This window comes from Coregonus clupeaformis, chromosome 31 (genome assembly GCF_020615455.1).
Source record: "Coregonus clupeaformis isolate EN_2021a chromosome 31, ASM2061545v1, whole genome shotgun sequence".
Lineage (NCBI taxonomy): Eukaryota > Metazoa > Chordata > Actinopteri > Salmoniformes > Salmonidae > Coregonus > Coregonus clupeaformis.
The window spans coordinates 21,770,071-21,789,736 of NC_059222.1; the positions used below are offsets into that span (position 1 = coordinate 21,770,071).

At 44.3% G+C, this 19,666-nt stretch overlaps 1 protein-coding gene across 3 annotated transcripts in view; it reads right to left on the reverse strand.

Moving 5' to 3' along the window:
• Positions 1–19,666, reverse strand: part of LOC121547289 (thyroid hormone receptor alpha-like) — a 135,946-nt gene that overhangs the window by 18,742 nt on the left and 97,538 nt on the right. For all 3 annotated transcript variants that reach the window (XM_041858468.2, XM_041858467.2, XM_041858469.2), the window contains 4 exons: positions 9,498–9,598; positions 8,652–8,799; positions 8,230–8,435; positions 668–814 (listed from right to left, as the gene is read on the reverse strand). In XM_041858468.2, coding sequence (XP_041714402.1) covers positions 668–814; positions 8,230–8,435; positions 8,652–8,799; positions 9,498–9,598 — 602 coding nt within the window. The remainder of the gene's footprint in view (positions 1–667; positions 815–8,229; positions 8,436–8,651; positions 8,800–9,497; positions 9,599–19,666) is intronic.

Sequence of the window (19,666 nt, forward strand, 5' to 3'; positions counted from 1 at the left end):
ATGTACATTATACATATTTCAACATGCACTTTCCACATGCATAAATGTAGTGTATTCAGTGTGACAATATGTCATTGTGTGTGTGTGTGTGTGTCTTTAGATGTGCTGTGATTCATACAGTGTGCTAAGGGGGCTTCCATCCCAGGTTCACATTCGGTGGCATTCAGAATCACACACACTGCTATGCCCGCCCACACACCCACAGACTGTGTCTACACAGGCAGCCCAATTCTGATCTTTTGCAAACATTTTGGCAAACGAGCTGATCTGATTGGTCAAAAGACCAATTAGTGAAAAAATATCAGAATTGGGCTGCCTGAGTAAACACAGCCATATACACACGTGCGAGCGCACACACACACTGCAACAGTCTCCACTGAATAATGACCATAGTAATCATACTGTCGTTAGTAGCAACAACACTGCAGCAATACACCAAACACAATGCAGGCTCATTATTGAGGAAAGACTCACACAGAGACTCACGTCAACAGGCTTCAATTCAAACACACAAACAAAGATAGAGGCAGTCTTTAGAACTGATATAAGGAAGACACAGACCCAACTCACACACACACCCACACAAACAGACACACAGACAAACAAAATCACACCCAGCCAACACGCACACCCCACTGCATACACACACACATACTTAGGGCCTTACCCCCGAGAACATGGGAAGTTTTTTGGCAAAGTCGACAACGCGGGTGATGGCAGGGGTGATAATCTTGGTGAACTCACTGAAGGCCTCCAGGTCCACCTTATCTCCGTCCGACGTGGGGGCCACCGGAGACTGACCTATGTCCTCCGGCTAGGGGACAGGACAGGGGACACATGGACACAACACATGTCAACAGATAGCCAGCAGCTGCGGTTAGGAACACGAGTCAAGAGACTTGAGTTAAGTCCTTTGTTATTCCATGATAGTTTATTCATTTGTTTGCTGGTAAGATTACATAAATTAAGCACATCCAACAAAAGTATGGAATTAGACATAGCAGACACATTACAATGACTGAATCGTTTTTATTTTGAAGTAATGGTTGACATCATTGAGGAGCATGAGATCATGTGTAGTTAACAGCTCCTCAGAGCACAAAAGAGAATACACTTAGAGACGCAAAGCTCATGGTCATATTCAGAATAAGTGGTTGATTTACATGCACGACTAGCAGATGGGATTCTATGGACCTTTGCAAAAGGCACATCAGACTCAAACTCTTAACCTTGGTACAGCCAATTTCATTGGGAGTTGAGAAAGGACTGATATGTAACAAAAGGCGTTATAGGTGGGATGGGCTGAGGGAAACTGAGGGTTGGGATGGAGACAAGTGGGAGTGGAGTTGCTGGGCGGGGGGTAGAATGAAGGTAAAAAAAAAGTTTGAATGACACTTAAAGGGAACGCTGTTACATCCAATGCCTGTTTGCCTGAGGCTGATGCCGCGCAGGTGCTTGTACGCGCGTATACATGCATACACACACACTCGCATTAAAACGCACACGTGCACACACACGGGGACACACACACATGCACACATGTAAATAGTGTATTGTAATGTAAATGTTGAGCGGCTTCACTGCAGGTAGTTTGTAGGTTAAATAAATAAATAAAAAGGCATTATCCTTTTAAACAATGAATGACGCACAATCCATACAGAGCTTATGGATTGCGTGACTGAGTCAGACTTGAAGCAATCTGGAGTATGCACCCGAGAATCTCGCAATTACCTGGAATAATACAACAATGGCTTTGATAACAGTACATTCATTTTTCTCATCCTAAATAAGGCAGAGTTTAAATTGTTCGGGGTCAGACGGGTTTATGTTTCAGAGTTAAGAAATAGGTCTCTCTTGACTCAACTAACTCAAACCAACTGCAAAACGAACCGGTCTATGGTCTGAAGGTTCACAAAGTCATTCAGGGGTTAAAGATGGTAAACATAAGTATGTTAACACTGTCTAAGCCGCTTGTTAAGTCTCACCTAGTTATCTTAAGATGAATGCACTGTAAGTCGCTCTGGATAAGAGCATCTGCTTAATGACTCAAATGTAAATGTCTGTTAAACCCCTAGCAGCAAACTGGGTTTAAAACTAGGTTGGTTGACTACAGTGGCATTTCAGGGGGCACTGGCACACAAAGGACAAGTAATAGTCCAAAATCCATTGCAACCAATGCCCTGAAACTACCTCATTATCACTCATGTGGAGCAATTCAATTTGGCAATTTACATACTCACCTTCAATCAAATAGGTTAGAGAAAATATATGGATCCTCTCCAGGACACAGGGCTGGAGGAGGGAGGTGCAGTGAACTGTAGCCTTTTTGATCTGGTTGGGTGATTTTGATTCCAAGTGGATGAAGGTAGTCTACAGCTTGTTAGCTACTGTTAAATGTAAGTTATTTACTAGCATACATTCTTGTCCAGAGCGACTTACCGCAAGTGTAAACAAAATACATTACATACTGTATAAAATGTATATTAAGTACTAAATAGATCCTTATTAGACTGTTAGTTCTAATAGTTTTATGTATTATATACTGCAGATGGATTTTAAGTAATAAGTAGGAGGTAGTTACTAGCTAAAAATTTTATAACAGTGTTAGAAGGAGAGTAGTATAATCATCTGTTAGGTTAATCATGTGACTTCAGGCTAGATGTGTTATCTTGGTAGTTGGTGTGGTTCCGGAATGCTCTCAGCATTCTTCTAATACCTGGCATTTGAGTCCCATTAAATCATTACTGCTGTGTGTAGAGCCACAGATGTTTTGTATCGCTGAGCATTTCTAATGGACCGTGTTGTAGGCTATTTTGGGATGTACATGTATACACTGAGTATACCAAACATTAGGAACACCTTACTAATTCTGAGTTTGCCCTCAGAACAGCTTCAGTTCGTCGGGGCATGGACTCTACAAGGTGGTTAAGCGTTCCACAGGGATGCTGGCCCATGTTGACTCCAATGCTTCCCACAGTTGTGTCAAGTTGGCTGGATATCCTTTGGGTGGTGGACCATTCTTGATACACACAGGAAACTGTTGTGCGTGAAAAACCCTGCAGCGTTGCAGTTCTTGACACAAACCAGTGCGCCCAGCACCTACTAACATACCCTGTTCAAAGGCACTTACATTTTTTGTCTTGCCCATTCACCCTCTGAATGGCACACATACACAATCCATGTCTCAATTGTCTCAAGGCTTAAAAATCATTCTTTAAGAGCAGGTGTTCTTAATGTTTTGTATACTCAGTGTATAAATTGATGGGACATTTCTGTTATGGTGTGGTGTCATTGTCGCTGTGTCCTGTCACTTTCTCTGGCCTTTGAGCATTCTGATGTAAATTACTCACACACACACACACTGCACTCCCAGCTGTAGGAACTGGCTGCTGTTCCCTGCTCACGCAAAAGCAAACTTACAGATGTGACATTTTAGTCATGGTAATTAGGCTTCTCCAAGCTCTGATCCTGCTGCTGGTCATTAGTAGCCTACCAAACTTGCTAACTGCCTCGTACTCAGCACTCTATTGTCCCTCTAATCACTCTGACATCAATGCAAATGATATCGAAAATCTAATCAAACACTTCATGAGAGCCCATGAGCTCATGTTGCTCAACATTTGTATAGGCTATGAGAAAACAGAGTGATGGCCTCTTAAAAAAAAGGATGTTCCCATCAGCTTTCTATAGGCTAGGCCTACTATATTTATTTCTCAACTTTCCTAATATTAAGCACATTGTTTCTCTTTACAACAGGAGTATAGCCTACCTGCCTGGCATGAAAATGAACCATGGGAAAAGCATCCTCCATTCGCTATTTAAGTGCATAGATGACATGTATTTTTTCCCCCTGCCCGTTTTGAGACAGGTGCATGATAATGGTCCATTCTAAATTTCACACATACACTACCGTTCAAAAGTTTGGGGTCACTTCGAAATGTCCTTGTTTTCGAAAGAAAATCAATTTTTTTGTCCATTAAAATAACATCAAATTGATCAGAAATACAGTGTAGACATTGTTAATGTTGTAAATGGCTATTGTAGCTGAAAACTGCTGATTTTTAAAGGAATATCTACATAGGCGTACAGAGGCTCATTATCAGCAACCATCAGTCCTGTGTTCCAATGGCACATTGTGTTTGCTAATCCAAGTTTATAATTTTAAAAGGCTAATTGATCATTAGAAAACCATTTTGCAATTATGGTAGCACAGCTGAAAACTGTTGTGCTGATTAAAGAAGCAATACAACTGGCCTTCTTGAGACTAGTTGAGTATCTGGAGCATCAGCAATTGTGGGTTTGATTACAGGCTCAAAATTGCCAGAAACAAATCACTTTCTTCTGAAACTCGTCAGTCTATTCTTGTTCTCAGAAATTAAGGCTATTCCATGCGAGAAATTGCCAAGAAACTGAAGATCTCGTACAACGCTGTGTACTACTCCCTTCACAGAACAACGCAAACTGGCTCTAACCAGAATAGAAAGAGGAGTGGGATGCCCCGGTGCACAACTGAGCAAGAGGACAAATACATTAGAGTGTCTAGTTTGAGAAACAGGCACCTCACACGTCCTCAACTGGCAGCTTCATTAAATAGTACCCGCAAAACACCAGTCTCAACGTCAACAGTGACGAGGCGACTCCGGGATGCTGACCTTCTAGGCAGAGTTGCAAAGAAAAAGCCATATTTCAGACTGCCCATCTTAATCTTTTATTTTTATTGGCTAGTCTGAGATATGGCTTTTTCTTTGCAACTCTGCCTAGAAGGTCAGCATCCCGGAGTCGCCTCTTCACTGTTGACGTTGAGACTGGTGTTTAGAGTCACATCATGCAGCCTTAGAATGTATTAAAAATCAAAACATATAGCCCAATCACAACAAAAGTTGCATAAATATCTTTAACTTAAGCATATAGGAGGACCTGTTTCTTTGTTAACCGCTCAACACAGAATAGCCTCATGTGCGCACTCCCTCAAATCATTTGTAAAAAAAAAAGATTCTGCTGTGTTAAGTTGTATTTGTCATACTATAAAATAATATAAAATAATGCCACGGAATTCTAAGCAAATCTTGTCTGCTAAATGAACTAGTGGAGCCCACAGCCATATGGCATAGCCAGATCAGGGCCTAACATAAGGACAACTCAGAGTATGCTATTCTGTTCTTCATATCATGTTTCTTTAGACCTGTCTAAAATAAATCATGGATTTATTGTGAAGGTCTAAGCTATATTACATGGATTTATTCAACTTTTTTAAATGTAAATGTTCCAAAGGTCTGCATCAGTGGCTTCTAGGCTATGTGTGGAAGCCAGGAGATGCTACATGTGTTTATGTTAATGAACGGTAAATTACCGTGAGACCGGCAGTTATTTGCTTGACCAATCACCGGCTGACAAAATGTCATGACCGCCACAGCCCTATATCCCTAGTTCCCATGTTGTCCGGGCTAGCCCTGTCAGGATACCCTGTGGTAGTAATGGTAGGCCTATTGATCTGATGTGCTGTTCATTGGCCAGGTGGCTCTGGGAACACAGCGGCAGGATGTTGTAGCCAGGGATTAGGCCTAGCAGGTGCTGAGGTATCAGCTGGGCACTTCACTCACTCACAGCATAGCTGACACTAAGCCCTGGAAAGAAGCAGGGGGCTTTATTGGGTGATCTAGATGTTGGGGGTTCCCATGTGAGCCTCGGGAATGAAAAGAAGTATTCAACCCCTTTGTTATGGCAAGTCTAAATATGTTCAGGAGTAAAATTTGCTTAACAAGTCACATAACTTGCATGGACTCACTTTGTGTGCAATAATAGTGTTTAACATGATTTTTGAATGACTACCTCATCTCTGTACCCCACACATACAATTATCTGTAAGGTCCCTTAGTCGGGCAGTGAATTACAAATACAGATTCAACCACAAAGACCAGGGAGGTTTTCCAATGCCTGGCAAAGAAGGGCACCTATTGGTAGATGGCTAACAATTAAGAAAAAATACATTGAATATCCCTTTTAGCATGGTGACGTTATTAATTACACTTTGGATGGTGTATCAATACACCCAGTCACTACAAAGATACAGGCGTCCTTCCTAATTCAGTTGCCGGTGAGGAAGGAAATCTCTCAGGGAATTCACCATGAGGCCAATTGTCACGTTTGTTTAATGACGGGACAGACCAAGGCGCAGCGTGATATACGTACATGTTTATTCAACTAAATAAACACACGACAAAACAAGAAACTAAACGAAACGAAACGAAATGTGAAGTCCTAAGGTAGATACAACAAACCTTAACCGGAAACAAGATCCCACAACTAGACAGTGCCAATAGGCTGCCTAAGTATGGTCCCCAATCAGAGACAACGAGCGACAGCTGCCTCTGATTGGGAACCACACCGGCCAACATAGAACTATACATACTAGATCCCACATAGAAAATACTACATAACAAAGAATATACACACCCTGACTCAACATATACGAGTCCCCTGAGTCAGGGCGTGACACCAATGGTGACTTTAAAACAGTTACAGAGTTTAATGGCTGTGATAGGAGAAAACTGAGGATGAATTAACAACATTGAAGTTAATCCACAATACTAACCTAATTGACAGAGTGAAAAGAAGGACGCCTGTACATAATACAAATATTTCAAAACATGCATTCTGTTTGCAACAAGGTACTAAAGTAATACTGCAAAAAATGTGGCAGAGCAATTCACTTTTTGTCCTGAATACAAAGTGTTATGTTTGGGGTAAATCCAATACAGCACATTACTGAGTACCACTCTCCATATTTTCAAGCATAGTGGTGGCTGCATCATGTTATGGATATGCTTGTAATCGTTAAGGACTGGGGAGTTTTTCAGGGGAAAAAATGGAATGGAGCTAAGCACAGGCAAAATCCTAGAAGAAAACCTGGTTCAGTCTTCTTTTCACCAGACTCTTGGAGATAAATTCACCTTTCAGCAGGAAAATAACCTAAAACAGGCCAAATCTACACTGGAGTTGCTTACCAAGAAGACATTGAATGTTCCTCAGGGGCCAAGTTAGAGTTTTGACTTAAATCTACTTGGAAATCTACCACTTTGACAGAGCTTGAAATATTTTGAAAAGAATAAGGGGCAAATGTTGCACAATCCAGGTGTTGAAAGCTCTTAGAGACTTACATTTTAGTAGATGCTCTTATCCAGAGCAATTAGGGTTAAGTGCCTTGCTCAAGGGCACATCAACAGATTTGTCACCTAGTCGTCTAGGGGATTCGAACCCGTTTCGGTTACTGGTCCAACACCCTTAACCACTAGGCTACCTGCCGCCACGAAAGACTCACAGCTGTAATCGCTGCCAAAGGTGCTTCTACAACGTATTGACTCAGGGGTGTGAACACTTATGGAAATGAGATAATTCTGTATTTCAATTTCAATGAATTAGCAAACATTTCTAAATGTTTTCCTTTTGTCATTATGGGGTATTGTGTGTAGATGGTTGAGAAAAAAAAGTATATTTAATCCATTTTGAATTCAGACTGTAACACAACAAAATGTGGAATAAGTCAAGGGGTATGAATACTTTTGGAAGGCACTGTAGCAATAGACCACAATGTTTTGGCATATAGGCTACAAATATTTCTCTGTGTGTTTAGTTTGTAAGCTCAAATGGACATTGAGCAGTGATGTCCAATGGGCCTTCGAAAAACAAAATACTTTCTCTGACTATCATAGAATATGGGGTCATGCTGCAGGTGGTTCCTGAAACATATTCAATCTTTGTAAAAATCCATTGAGTCTAAGTTAGGGATGAGTTTCCTCCCAAGGTCGAGAGAGAAGGCCCTGTTGTACACTCCAGCCGCTAACAAGCTACTTGTATCTGTGGTCTCATGTCAACAACACTGATGTAATGGTTAAGTTCGTCACCTGGAAGCTTAGCCAAATATGGTGTACCGGTTTATTGAAACTCTACACTCAAGCTGTTGTGATATGTTGAATTTGATTACTGTTACCAATTATTGCAAGGCACATTATGACGCAAAACCAGGTATAAACAGAGATGAACAAGGAAGCAAGGCTTTGAGAAAATGTACTTTAGATCTGTACTAGAGTTTTCTCCCGAGTGCCTGTCATGTCTGCTTGCTTCGACACCTGTTATGTCTGTGCTTGTCTTTGTCATTAAAACATCTCATAGTCTGGAAGCCATCCTGATCTTTCTTCATGATTGATTACACTGAGTCCTTCATCCTCTTACCAGGAACTTGCGTTTCTGTTTCCAGTGGGAGCCCTGTGCGTTGGTGTGGCGGTGGGCCTCGGTCAGCATGCGGATCAGCTCCCACTCTGAGCCGGTGGGCTCCGGCCGGTTCTGCAGGGTCTTCACCATCTCCTCCTTCTTCCTCTTCTCCCGGTTCTCCTCGATCAGACGCCGCTTTGCCACCCGCTTAGAGTCGTCCAGGACGACTGAGAGAGAGAGAGAGAGAAAAAAAACGGAGAAAGAAAATGATTTCACTTACATCAAGGAGTCACGAGTGAAGGCATCCATATGACTTGTAAAATGTTTGTGAATGTGTAATATGTATGACATTGTGCATGACACAGTGTTTGTGTGTGTGTGCGTGTGTGTATACGTACCAGTGTGAGAGTGTGTGTGTGTGTGTGTGTGAGAGAGACACTCACGGTCCATGGCCATGCCCACTGCGATGCACTTCTTGAAGCGGCACAGCTGGCACTGGTTGCGGGTGATCTTGTCGATGATGCAGCAGCCATCATACTTACAGGAGTAGGCGGGGTGGAGGTTCTTCTGAATTGTCCGCCGAAAGAAACCCTGGGAGAGAGAGAGGGAAGAGAGAAAGAGATGAGGGAGAGTGAGAGAGAGACAGAGGGGAGGGAGAGGGTGAAGAAAAAATGCAGGGACAGAAAGCGAAGAAGGAAGAAAGAGGGAGGTAAGAGAGGAGAGAGAGAAATAGTTCAGCACAACACAGTTCAGTGCTACCTGTTATGAGCTGTTATGGAGCCAGAGGGTGTGTGTGCGTACATGCGTGTGGGCATGTCTGTCTGTATGAGTGTGTGCGTGTGTGTGAGGATTTGACAGGGGTGGTGGGAGTTCAAACAAGGCAGACAGACCATGATGCAGAGTTGAAGGGGAGAGAGAGAGAGAGAGAGAGAGAGAGAGAGAGAGAGAGAGAGAGAGAGATCTGAAGTTGGAAAGCAGAGGGAGGGTGTCAGGCTGTCACTTGGACTAGAGTGAGGATGACAGAACTGACATAGAGATGACATACTGTAAATATTGGGGAAGCTGTCACGCTGTACCTGCCCCGAATTTATTGCATGTGAATATCCTTGTTTATTTATGGTTGATGTTGTGATGAACCCTTCCCCCATCTGATCTTTGTATTTAGTATTTCCTGGCCTTATCCCAACCTCGTTCTTAAATGACCCAGTGCTTGAAGTGAAAATAAACGGTGCAGGCTCCATTCAAAAGTTGTGATCTATAGGGAGTGCATATGGCCCTGTGTGTCTCACCTTGCAGCCCTCACAGGTGATGCAGCGGTAGTGGTAGCCAGTGGCCTTGTCTCCACACACCACACACGGTTCATCCTTCTCCAGGTAGCTGGGGATGTACCCTGCAACACACAGAGAGAGGTAGAGAAGGAGAGCGGTATGAGAAGGAGTGAGTATGAGGACAAGTCCTGAAGTTCACTCTGTTGCCACGCTGTACTGATGCTGTAAAGATAGTCAATATTCTGACCTCAGAAGTTTCAAGATACAGTGAGGGAAAAAAGTATTTGATCCCCTGCTGATTTTGTACGTTTGCCGACTGACAAAGACATGATCAGTCTATAATTTTAATGGTAGGTTTATTTGAACAGTGAGAGACAGAATAACAAAACAAAAATCCAGAAAAATGCATGTCAAAAATGTTATCAATTGATTTGCATTTTAATGAGGGAAATAAGTATTTGACCCCTCTGCAAAACACGACTTAGTTCTTGGTGGCAAAACCCTTGTTGGCAATCACAGAGGTCAGACGTTTCTTGTAGTTGGCCACCAGGTTTGCACACATCTCAGGAGGGATTTTGTCCCACTCCTCTTTGCAGATCTTCTCCAAGTCATTAAGGTTTCGAGGCTGACGTTTGGCAACTCGAACCTTCAGCTCCCTCCACAGATTTTCTATGGGATTAAGGTCTGGAGACTGGCTAGGCCACTCCAGGACCTTAATGTGCTTCTTCTTGAGCCACTCCTTTGTTGCCTTGGCTGTGTGTTTTGGGTCATTGTCATGCTGGAATACCCATCCACGACCCATTTTCAATGCCCTGGCTGAGGGAAGGAGGTTCTCAACCAAGATTTGACGGTACATGGCCCCATCCATCGTCCCTTTGATCCGGTGAAGTTGTCCTGTCCCCTTAGCAGAAAAACACCCCCAAAGCATAATGTTTCCACCTCCATGTTTGACGGTGGGGATGGTGTTCTTGGGGTCATAGGCAGCATTCCTCCTCCTCCAAACACGGCGAGTTGAGTTGATGCCAAAGAGCTCCATTTTGGTCTCATCTGACCACAACACTTTCACCCAGTTCTCCTCTGAATCATTCAGATGTTCATTGGCAAACTTCAGACAGCCCTGTATATGTGCTTTCTTGAGCAGGATTTCAGTCCTTCACAGCGTAGTGTTACCAATTGTTTTCTTGGTGACTATGGTCCCAGCTGCCTTGAGATCATTGACAAGATCCTCCCGTGTAGTTCTGGGCTGATTCCTCACCGTTCGCATGATCATTGCAACTCCACGAGGTGAGATCTTGTATTGAGCCCCAGGCCGAGGGAGATTGAAAGTTATTTTGTGTTTCTTCCATTTTTTTAAAAAGTAGGAGCGTGGATCACAAAACCAGTCAGTATCTGGTGTGACTACCATTTGCTTCATGCAGCGCAACATCTCCTTCGCATAGAGTTGATCAGGCTGTTGATTGTGGCCTGTGGAATGTTGTCCCACTCCTCTTCAATGGCTGTGTGAAGTTGCTGGATATTGGCGGGAACTGGAACATGCTGTCGTACATGTCGGTCCAGAGCATCCCAAACATGCTCAATGCAGGCCATGGAAGAAGTGGGACATTTTCAGCTTCCAGGAATTGTGTACAGATCCTTGCAACATGGGGCCGTGCATTATCATGCTGAAACATGAGGTTATGGCGGCTGATGAATGGCACGACAATTGGCCTCAGGATTTTGTCACGGTATCTCTGTGCATTCAAATTGCCATTGATAAAATGCAATTGTGTTTGTTGTCCATAGCTTATGCCTGCCCATACCATATCCCCACCGCCACCATGGGGCACTCCAGTGGCCATTGAAGGTGAGCATTTGCCCACTGAAGTCAGTTACGACGCCGAACTGCAGTCAGGTCAAGACCCTGGTGAGGATGACGAGCACGCAGATGAACTTACCTGAGACGGTTTTACTGTCAGTTTGCGCAGATATTCTTTTATTGTCCAAACCCACAGTTTCATCAGCTGTCCGGGTAGCTGGTCTCAGACAATTCCACAGGTGAAGAAGCCAGGTGTGGAGGTCCTGGGCTGGCGTGGTAACATGTGGTCTGCGGTTGTGAGGTCGGACGGACGTACTGCCAAATTCTCTAAAATGACTTTGGAGGCGGCTTATGGTAGAGAAATTAACATAAAATTATTTGGCAACAACTCTGGTGGACATTGCTGCAGTCAGCATGCCAATTGCACGCTCCCTCAAAACTTTAGACACCTGTGGCATTGTGTTGTGTGACAAAACTGCACATTTTAGAGTGTCCTTTTATTGTCCCCAACACAAGGTGTAACTGCGTAATGATCATGCTGTTTACGCAGCTTCTTGATATGCCACACCTGTCAGGTGGATGGATTATCTTGACAAGGGAGAAATGCTCACTAACAGGAATGTAAACAAATTTGTGCACAACATTTTAGACAAAAAGCTTTTTGTGCATATGGAACATGTATGGGATCTTTTATTTCAGCTCATGAAACATGGGACCAACACTTTACATGTTGCGTTTATATTATTGTTCAGTGTATATATATATATATATATATATATATATATATATATATATATATATATATATATATAAAATAAACAAAAACACAAGAAATAAGAGATAAAGCACAGGGTCAGTGCAAATACCAAATGTACAATGTGCAGGGATACTGGAGTAGTTTGAGATACATATGCACATGTAGGTGGGGGATTAGGAGAAACTGACTGGTAGCAGGATAAATAATAATAAATAGTAATAGTAACAGTAAACAGTATGGCAGTAGCATAAGTGGTCGGTGAGTGTCTGTGTGTCAAAATCAAATAACATTGTATTTGTCACATGCTTCGTAGACAACAGGTGTAGACTAACAGTGAAATGTTTACTTACGGTTATTTTCCATCAATGCAGTGTTAAAGATAATATAAAAAATACAAAATAATAATAATAGTGGCACAGTGAATATCGAATAAAAATAAAGAGTAAAAATAACATGGCTATACACTGAGTATACCAAACATTAGGAACACCTTCTTAATATTGAGTTGCACCCCCCACTTTTGCCCTCAGAACAGCCTCAATTTGTCGGGGCATGGACTCTACAATGTGTCGAAAGCGTTCCACAGGGATGCTGGCCCATTTTGACTCCTATGCTTCCACACAGTTGTGTCAAATTGGCTGGATGTCCTTTGGGTGGTGGGCCATTCTTGATACACACCTTCCAACAGGACAACGACCCTAAGCACACAGCCAAGACAACGCAGGAGTGGCTTCGGGACAAGTCTCTGAATGTCCTTGCGTGGCCCAGCCAGAGCCCGGACTTGAACCTGATCGAACGTCTTTGGAGACACCTGAAAATAGCTGTGCAGCGACGCTCCGCATCCAACCTGACAGAGCTTGAGAGGATCTGCAGAGAAGAATGGGAGAAACTCCCCAAATACAGGTGTGCCAACCTTGTAGCGTCAAACCCAAGAAGACTCAAGGCTGTAATCGCTGCCATAGGTGCTTCAACTAAGTACTGAGTAAAGGGTTTGAATACTTATGTAAATGTGTTATTATAAAAAAAAATGTAATCTAACAACCTGTTTTTGCTTTGTCATTATGGGGTGTTGTGTGTAGATTGATGAGGAAAAACAACAATTTAATCAATTTTAGATTGTCTGTAACGTAACAAAATGTGGAAAAAGTCGAAGGGGTCTGAATACTTTCCGAATGCACTGTATAGAGAATAGAAAACATGGCTATATACAGGGAGTACCAGTACTGAGTCGATGTGCAGGGGTACGAGGTAATTGAGGTAGCTATGTACGGTACATAGGTAGGTATAAGGTGACTAGCAGCAGCGTATGTGGTGAGTGTGAAAGTGTGTGTGAGAGTGTGTGTGTGTGTGGCGTCAGTATGTATGTGTGTGCATGTTATGTGTGGTGGGTGTATGTTGTGTGTGTACTTGTGTATGTGTGTGTTGGGGTGTCAGTGTAGGTATGTGTGAGTAGAGTTCAATGTGTGTGCATAGCATCAGTGCAACAGAGTTAGTGCAAAAAATGATAATTAAAGGTAGTCCGGGTAGCCATTTGATTAGCTATTTAGCAGTCTTGTTAAGAAGTCTTATGGTTTGGAGGTAGAAGCTGTTCAGGGTCCTGTTGGTTCCAGAATTGCTGTGCGGTAGCAGAGAGAACAGTCTGTGGCTTGGGTGGCTGGAGTCTTTGAAAAAATGGTGGGCCTTCTCTGACACCGCCTGGTACAGAGGTCTTGGATGGCAGGGAGCTCGGCCCCAGTGATGTACTGGGCCGTACACACTACCCTCTGTACTGCCTTGCGGTCGTATGCCATACCAAGCTGTGATGCAGCCGGTCAAGATGCTCTTGATGGTGCGGCTGTAGAACTTTTTGAGGATCTGAGGGCCCATGCCAAATCTTTTCAGCCTCTTGAGGGGGAAGAGGCGTTGTCGTGCCCTCTTCACGACTGTGTTGGTGTGATTGGACAATTACAAATCCTTAGTGATGTGGACACCGAGGAACTTGAAGCTCTCGACCCGCTCCACTACAGCCCCATTGATGTGAATGGGGGCGTGCTCGGCCTTCCGTTTCCTGTAGTCTACGATCAGCTGCTATGTCTTACTGATGTTGAGGGAGAGGGTGTTGTCCTGGTACCACACTGCCAGGTCTCTGACATCCTCCCTATAGACTGTCTCAACGCCATCGGTGATCAGGCTGACAACTGTCGTGTCGTGTGTGGTCACACAGTCTTGGGTGAACAGGGAGTACAGGAGGGGTTGAGTAACAGTGGGTTGAGTAACACTATGTTGGTGTTTATTTTATTTTGGCAGTTACCTGTATCTCCATATACACTACATGACCAAAAGTATGTGGACACCTGCTCGTCGAACATCTCATTCCAAAATCATGGGCATTAATATGGAGTTGGTCCCCCCTTTGCTGTCATAACAGCCTCCACTCTTCTGGGAAGGCTTTCCACTAGATGTTGGCATATTGTTCCATTCAGGCACAAGAGCATTAGTGAGTTTGGGCACTGATGTTGGGCGATTATGCCTGGCTCGCAGTTGGCGTTCCAATTCATCCTAAAGGTGTTCGATGGGATTGAGCTCAGGGCTCTGTGCAGGACAGTCAACTTCTTCCACACCGATCTCGACAAACCATTTCTGTATGCACCTCACTTTGTGCAAGGGGGCATTGTCATGCTGAAACAGGAAAGGGCCTTCCCCAAACTGTTGCCACAAAGTTGGAAGCACAGAATCGTCTAGAATGCCATTGTATGCTGTAGCGTTAAGATTTCCCTTCACTGGAACTAAGGGGCCTAGCCTGAACCATGAAAAACAACCCCAGACCATTATTCCTCCTCCACCAAACTTTACAGTTGGCACTATGAATTTTAGGCAGGTAGCGTTCTCCTGGCATCCGCCAAACAGCACTTACAGTTAACCGGAGCAGAAATGTGCGAACTGACTTGGAAAGGTGGCATCCTATGACGGTGCCACGTTGAAGGTCACTGAGCTCTTCAGTAAGGCCATTCTACTGCCAATGTTTTTTCTATGGAGATTGCATGGCTGTGTGCTCGATTTTATACACCTGTCAACAACGGGTGTGGCTGAAATGGACAAATCCACTAATTTGAAGGAGTGTAAAAAAAGAAACGTCCTCTCACTGTCAACTGCGTTTATTTTCAGCAAACTTAACATGTGTAAATATTTGTATGAACATAACAAGATTCAACAACTGAGACATAAACTCAGTTCCACAGACATGGAATAATGTGTCCCTGAACAAAGGGGGGGTGAAAATCAAAAGTAACAGTCTGTATCTGGTGTGGCCACCAGCTGCATTAAGTACTGCAGTGCATCTCCTCCTCATGGACTGCACCAGATTTGCCAGTTCTTGCTGTGAGATGTTACCCCACTATTCCACCAAGGCACCTGCAAGTTCCTGGACATTTCTGGGGGGAATGGCCCTAGCCCTCACCCGCCGATCCAACAGGTCCCAGATGTGGTCAATGGGATTGAGATCCTGGCTCTTCGCTGGCCATGGCAGAACACTGACATTCCTGTCTTGCAGGAATCACGCACAGAACGAGCAGTATGGCTGGTGGTATTGTCATGCTGGAGGGTCATGTCAGGATGAGCCTGCAGGAAGTGTACCACATGAGGGAGGAGGATGTTTTCCCTGTAACGCACAGCGTTGAGTTTGCTTGCAATGACAACAAGCTCAGTCCGATGATGCTGTGACACACCGCCCCAGACCATGATGGACCTTCCACCTCCAAATCGATCCCGCTCCAGAGTACAGGCCTCGGTGTAACGCTCATTCCTTCGACAATAAACACGAATCCGACAATCACCCCTGGTGAGACAAAACCGCGACTCGTCAGTGAAGAGCACTTTTTGCCAGTCCTGTCTGGTCAAGCGACGGTGGGTTTGTGCCCATAGGCGACGTTGTTTCCGGTGATGTCTGGTGAGGATCTACCTTACAACAGGCCTACAAGCCCTCAGTCCAGCCTCTCTCAGCCTATTGCGGACAGTCTGAGCACTGATGGAGGGATTGTGCGTTCCTGGTGTAACTCGGGCAGTTGCTGTTGCCATCCTGTACCTGTCCCGCAGGTGTGATGTTCGGATGTACCGATCCTGTGCTTGTGTTGTTACATGTGGTCTGCCACTGCGAGGACGATCAGCTGTCTGTCCTGTCTCCCTGTAGCACTGTCTTAGGCGTCTCACAGTACGGACATTGAAATGTATTGCCCTAGCCACATCTGCAGTCCTCATGCCTCCTTGCAGCATGCCTAAGGCACGTTCACGCAGATGAGCAGGGACCCTGGGCATCTTTCTTTTGGTGTTTTTCAGTCAGTAGAAAGGCCTCTTTAGTGTCCTAAGTTTTCATAACTGTGACCTTAATTGCCTACCGTCTGTAAGCTGTTAGTGTTTTAACGACCATTCCACAGGTTCATCGAACACGCATGGGAAACAGTGTTTAAACCCTTTACAATGAAGATCTGTGAAGTTATTTTGATATTTACGAATTATCTTTGAAAGACAAGGTCCTGAAAAAGAGACATTTCTTCTTTTGCTGAGTTTATATAGTGTATACAGTGGGGAGAACAAGTATGTGATACACTGCCGATTTTGCAGGTTTTCCTACTTACAAAGCATGTAGAGGTCTGTAATTTTTATCATATGTACACTTCAGCTGTGAGAGACGGAATCTAAAACAAAAATCCAGAAAATCACATTGTATGATTTTTAAGTAATTAATTTGCATTTTATTGCATGACATAAGTATTTGATCACCTACCAACCAGTTAGAATTCCGGCTCTCACAGACCTGTTCGTTTTTCTTTAAGAAGCCCTCCTGTTCACCACTCATTACCTGTATTAACTGCACCGGTTTGAACTCGTTACCTGTATAAAAGACACCTGTCCACACACTCAATCAAACAGACTCCAACCTCTCCACAATGGCCAAGACCAGAGAGCTGTGTAAGGACATCAGGGATAAAATTGTAGACCTGCACAAGGCTGGGATGGGCTACAGGACAATAGGCAAGCAGCTTGGTGAGAAGGCAACAACTGGAAGAAAATGGAAGAAGTTCAAGATGACGGTCAATCACCCTCGGTCTGGGGCTCCATGCAAGATCTCACCTCGTGGGGCATCAATGATCATGAGGAAGGTGAGGGATCAGCCCAGAACTACATGGCAGCACCTGAAGAGAGCTGGGACCACAGTCTCAAAGAAAACCATTAGTAACACACTACGCCGTCATGGATTAAAATCCTGCAGCGCACGCAAGGTCCCCCTGCTCAAGCCAGCGCATGTCCAGGCCCGTCTGAAGTTTGCCAATGACCATCTGGATGATCCAGAGGAGGAATGGGAGAAGGTCATGTGGTCTGATGAGACAAAAATAGAGCTTTCTGGTCTAAACTCCACTCGCCGTGTTTGGAGGAAGAAGAAGGATGAGTACCCCAAGAACACCATCCCAACCGTGAAGCATGGAGGTGGAAACATCATTCTTTGGGGATGCTTTTTTGCAAAGGGGACAGGACGACTGCACCGTATTGAGGGGAGGATGGATGGGGCCATGCATCGCGAGATCTTGGCCGACAACCTCCTTCCCTCAGTAAGAGCATTGAAGATGGGTTGTGGCTGGGTCTTCCAGCATGACAACGACCCGAAACACACAGCCAGGGCAACTAAGGAGTGGCTCCGTAAGAAGCATCTCAAGGTCCTGGAGTGGCCTAGCCAGTCTCCAGACCTGAACCCAATAGAAAATCTTTGGAGGGAGCTGAAAGTCCGTATTGCCCAGCAACAGGCCCGAAACCTGAAGGATCTGGAGAAGGTCTGTATGGAGGAGTGGGCCAAAATCCCTGCTGCAGTGTGTGCAAACCTGGTCAAGACCTACAGGAAACGTATGATCTCTGTAATTGCAAACAAAGGTTTCTGTACCAAATATTAAGTTCTGCTTTTCTGATGTATCAAATACTTATGTCATGCAAATGAATTACTTAAAAATCATACACAGTTGAAGTGTACCTATGATAAAAATTACAGACCTCTACATGCTTTGTAAGTAGGAAAACCTGCAAAATCGGCAGTGTATCAAATACTTGTTATCCCCACTGTATAAAGTACAAACCAGGGTTGAGGTCAATACCATTTCAATTCCAGACAATTCAGGAAGTATGCTGAAATTCACTGGACAGGGAGCAGGCAGGGCAAGACAGGGTAAGGCAGGGTAGGGATGCCCAGTCTCAGTCTCAGGCTGATCACAAGCCAGTCTGTGTGGTTTTTGTTAGGAACCTGAGCCCAAAATCAATAGTGCTGCTGCAGCCCAAACCCACTGCTATAGTTGCCCCTACTCCAATAGCTCAATTTAAGTACTGTCCCATCTATTCAAATCCCAAGTCGATATGCTCCAACCCAAAAGGATGTATGTAACTGACCTGTATTCTCTGACCAGGCTGTCCGTATCCATTCATTTTTGTTTAGAAAAGAAAAGTCACATTTAAATCTATTTCAATGAACACAAAATGGAAGGGGCAATGCTCTCTTCATAGAAAAAGACTAGATACAAAATCTATTTCAGGCAAAATGACATACTGTTTATTATAGGCAGCAGCTAAACCTCTACTCAGTTTTGGTAACAAACCACTTCTCCCAGATTTTGTTTTTTAAGAAACCCATTTTCATCATGGGTTAATCAGACTAACAAGACCCTCTAGAAAAATGTTGAGAGTGCCATACCATGTGTCAAACAGGGAGTACAGGAGGGGGCTAAGCACACACCCCTGGGTGTGTTGCAGATGGGGGGGTTTAGTCCCAGGGTCCCGAGCTTGGAGGGCACTTTGGTGTTGAATGCTGAGCTGTAGTCGATGAACAACACCCTCACATAGGTATTGTAGTGGGTTCAGGGTGTCTGGGATGATAGAGTTGATGTGTGCCATGATCAGCCTTTCAAATATCAATATCACAGATGTGTGCTACAGGGTGGTAGACATTGTCGCAGGATGACTTGTTGTTGGGAACAGGAATGATGGTAGTCAGCATGAAACATGTGGGAATTACAGACTGGGACAAGGAGAGGTTAAAAATGTCTGTGAAGATGCCTGCCAGCTGGTCTGGCATGCTCTGAGGACAGTGCTTAATGGTTGACCCATTTAAAAACCTTACGTCAGCCTCAGAGAGAGAAATCACCCAGTCCTCCGGATTAGCGGAGGCCCTCATGCAGGGCTCTGTGTTGTTTTCGTCAAAGCATGCATAAAAGACATTGAGTTCATCTGGTAGAGAGGCATCGTTGGGCAGATCAGACTTCCTTTGTAGTCTGTAAAGTATTGTAGCCCCTACCACATGCATCAAGCGTTGGCGCCGGTATAATAGGATTCCACCTTGTTCCAATATTGTATTTTTTCCTGTTTGATGGCTCTGTGGAGGTCGTAGCGGGACTTCTTGTACATGTTCGTGTCCTCAGCCGTAGCCTCGGGGTTGGATGTGATAGCTCTGTGAGCGGTAGCCCTGTCCTTTAGCTTACCGCGCACCTCGGAGTTAATCCAGGGCTTTTGATTGGGGAAGCAGCGAACCTTCACTGTGGGGACGATGTCTGTGATGCATTTCCTGATGAAGCTGGTGACACGCTTGGTGTTCGCCAAAAGGCATGTGAGAGACTCCCCAAACATATG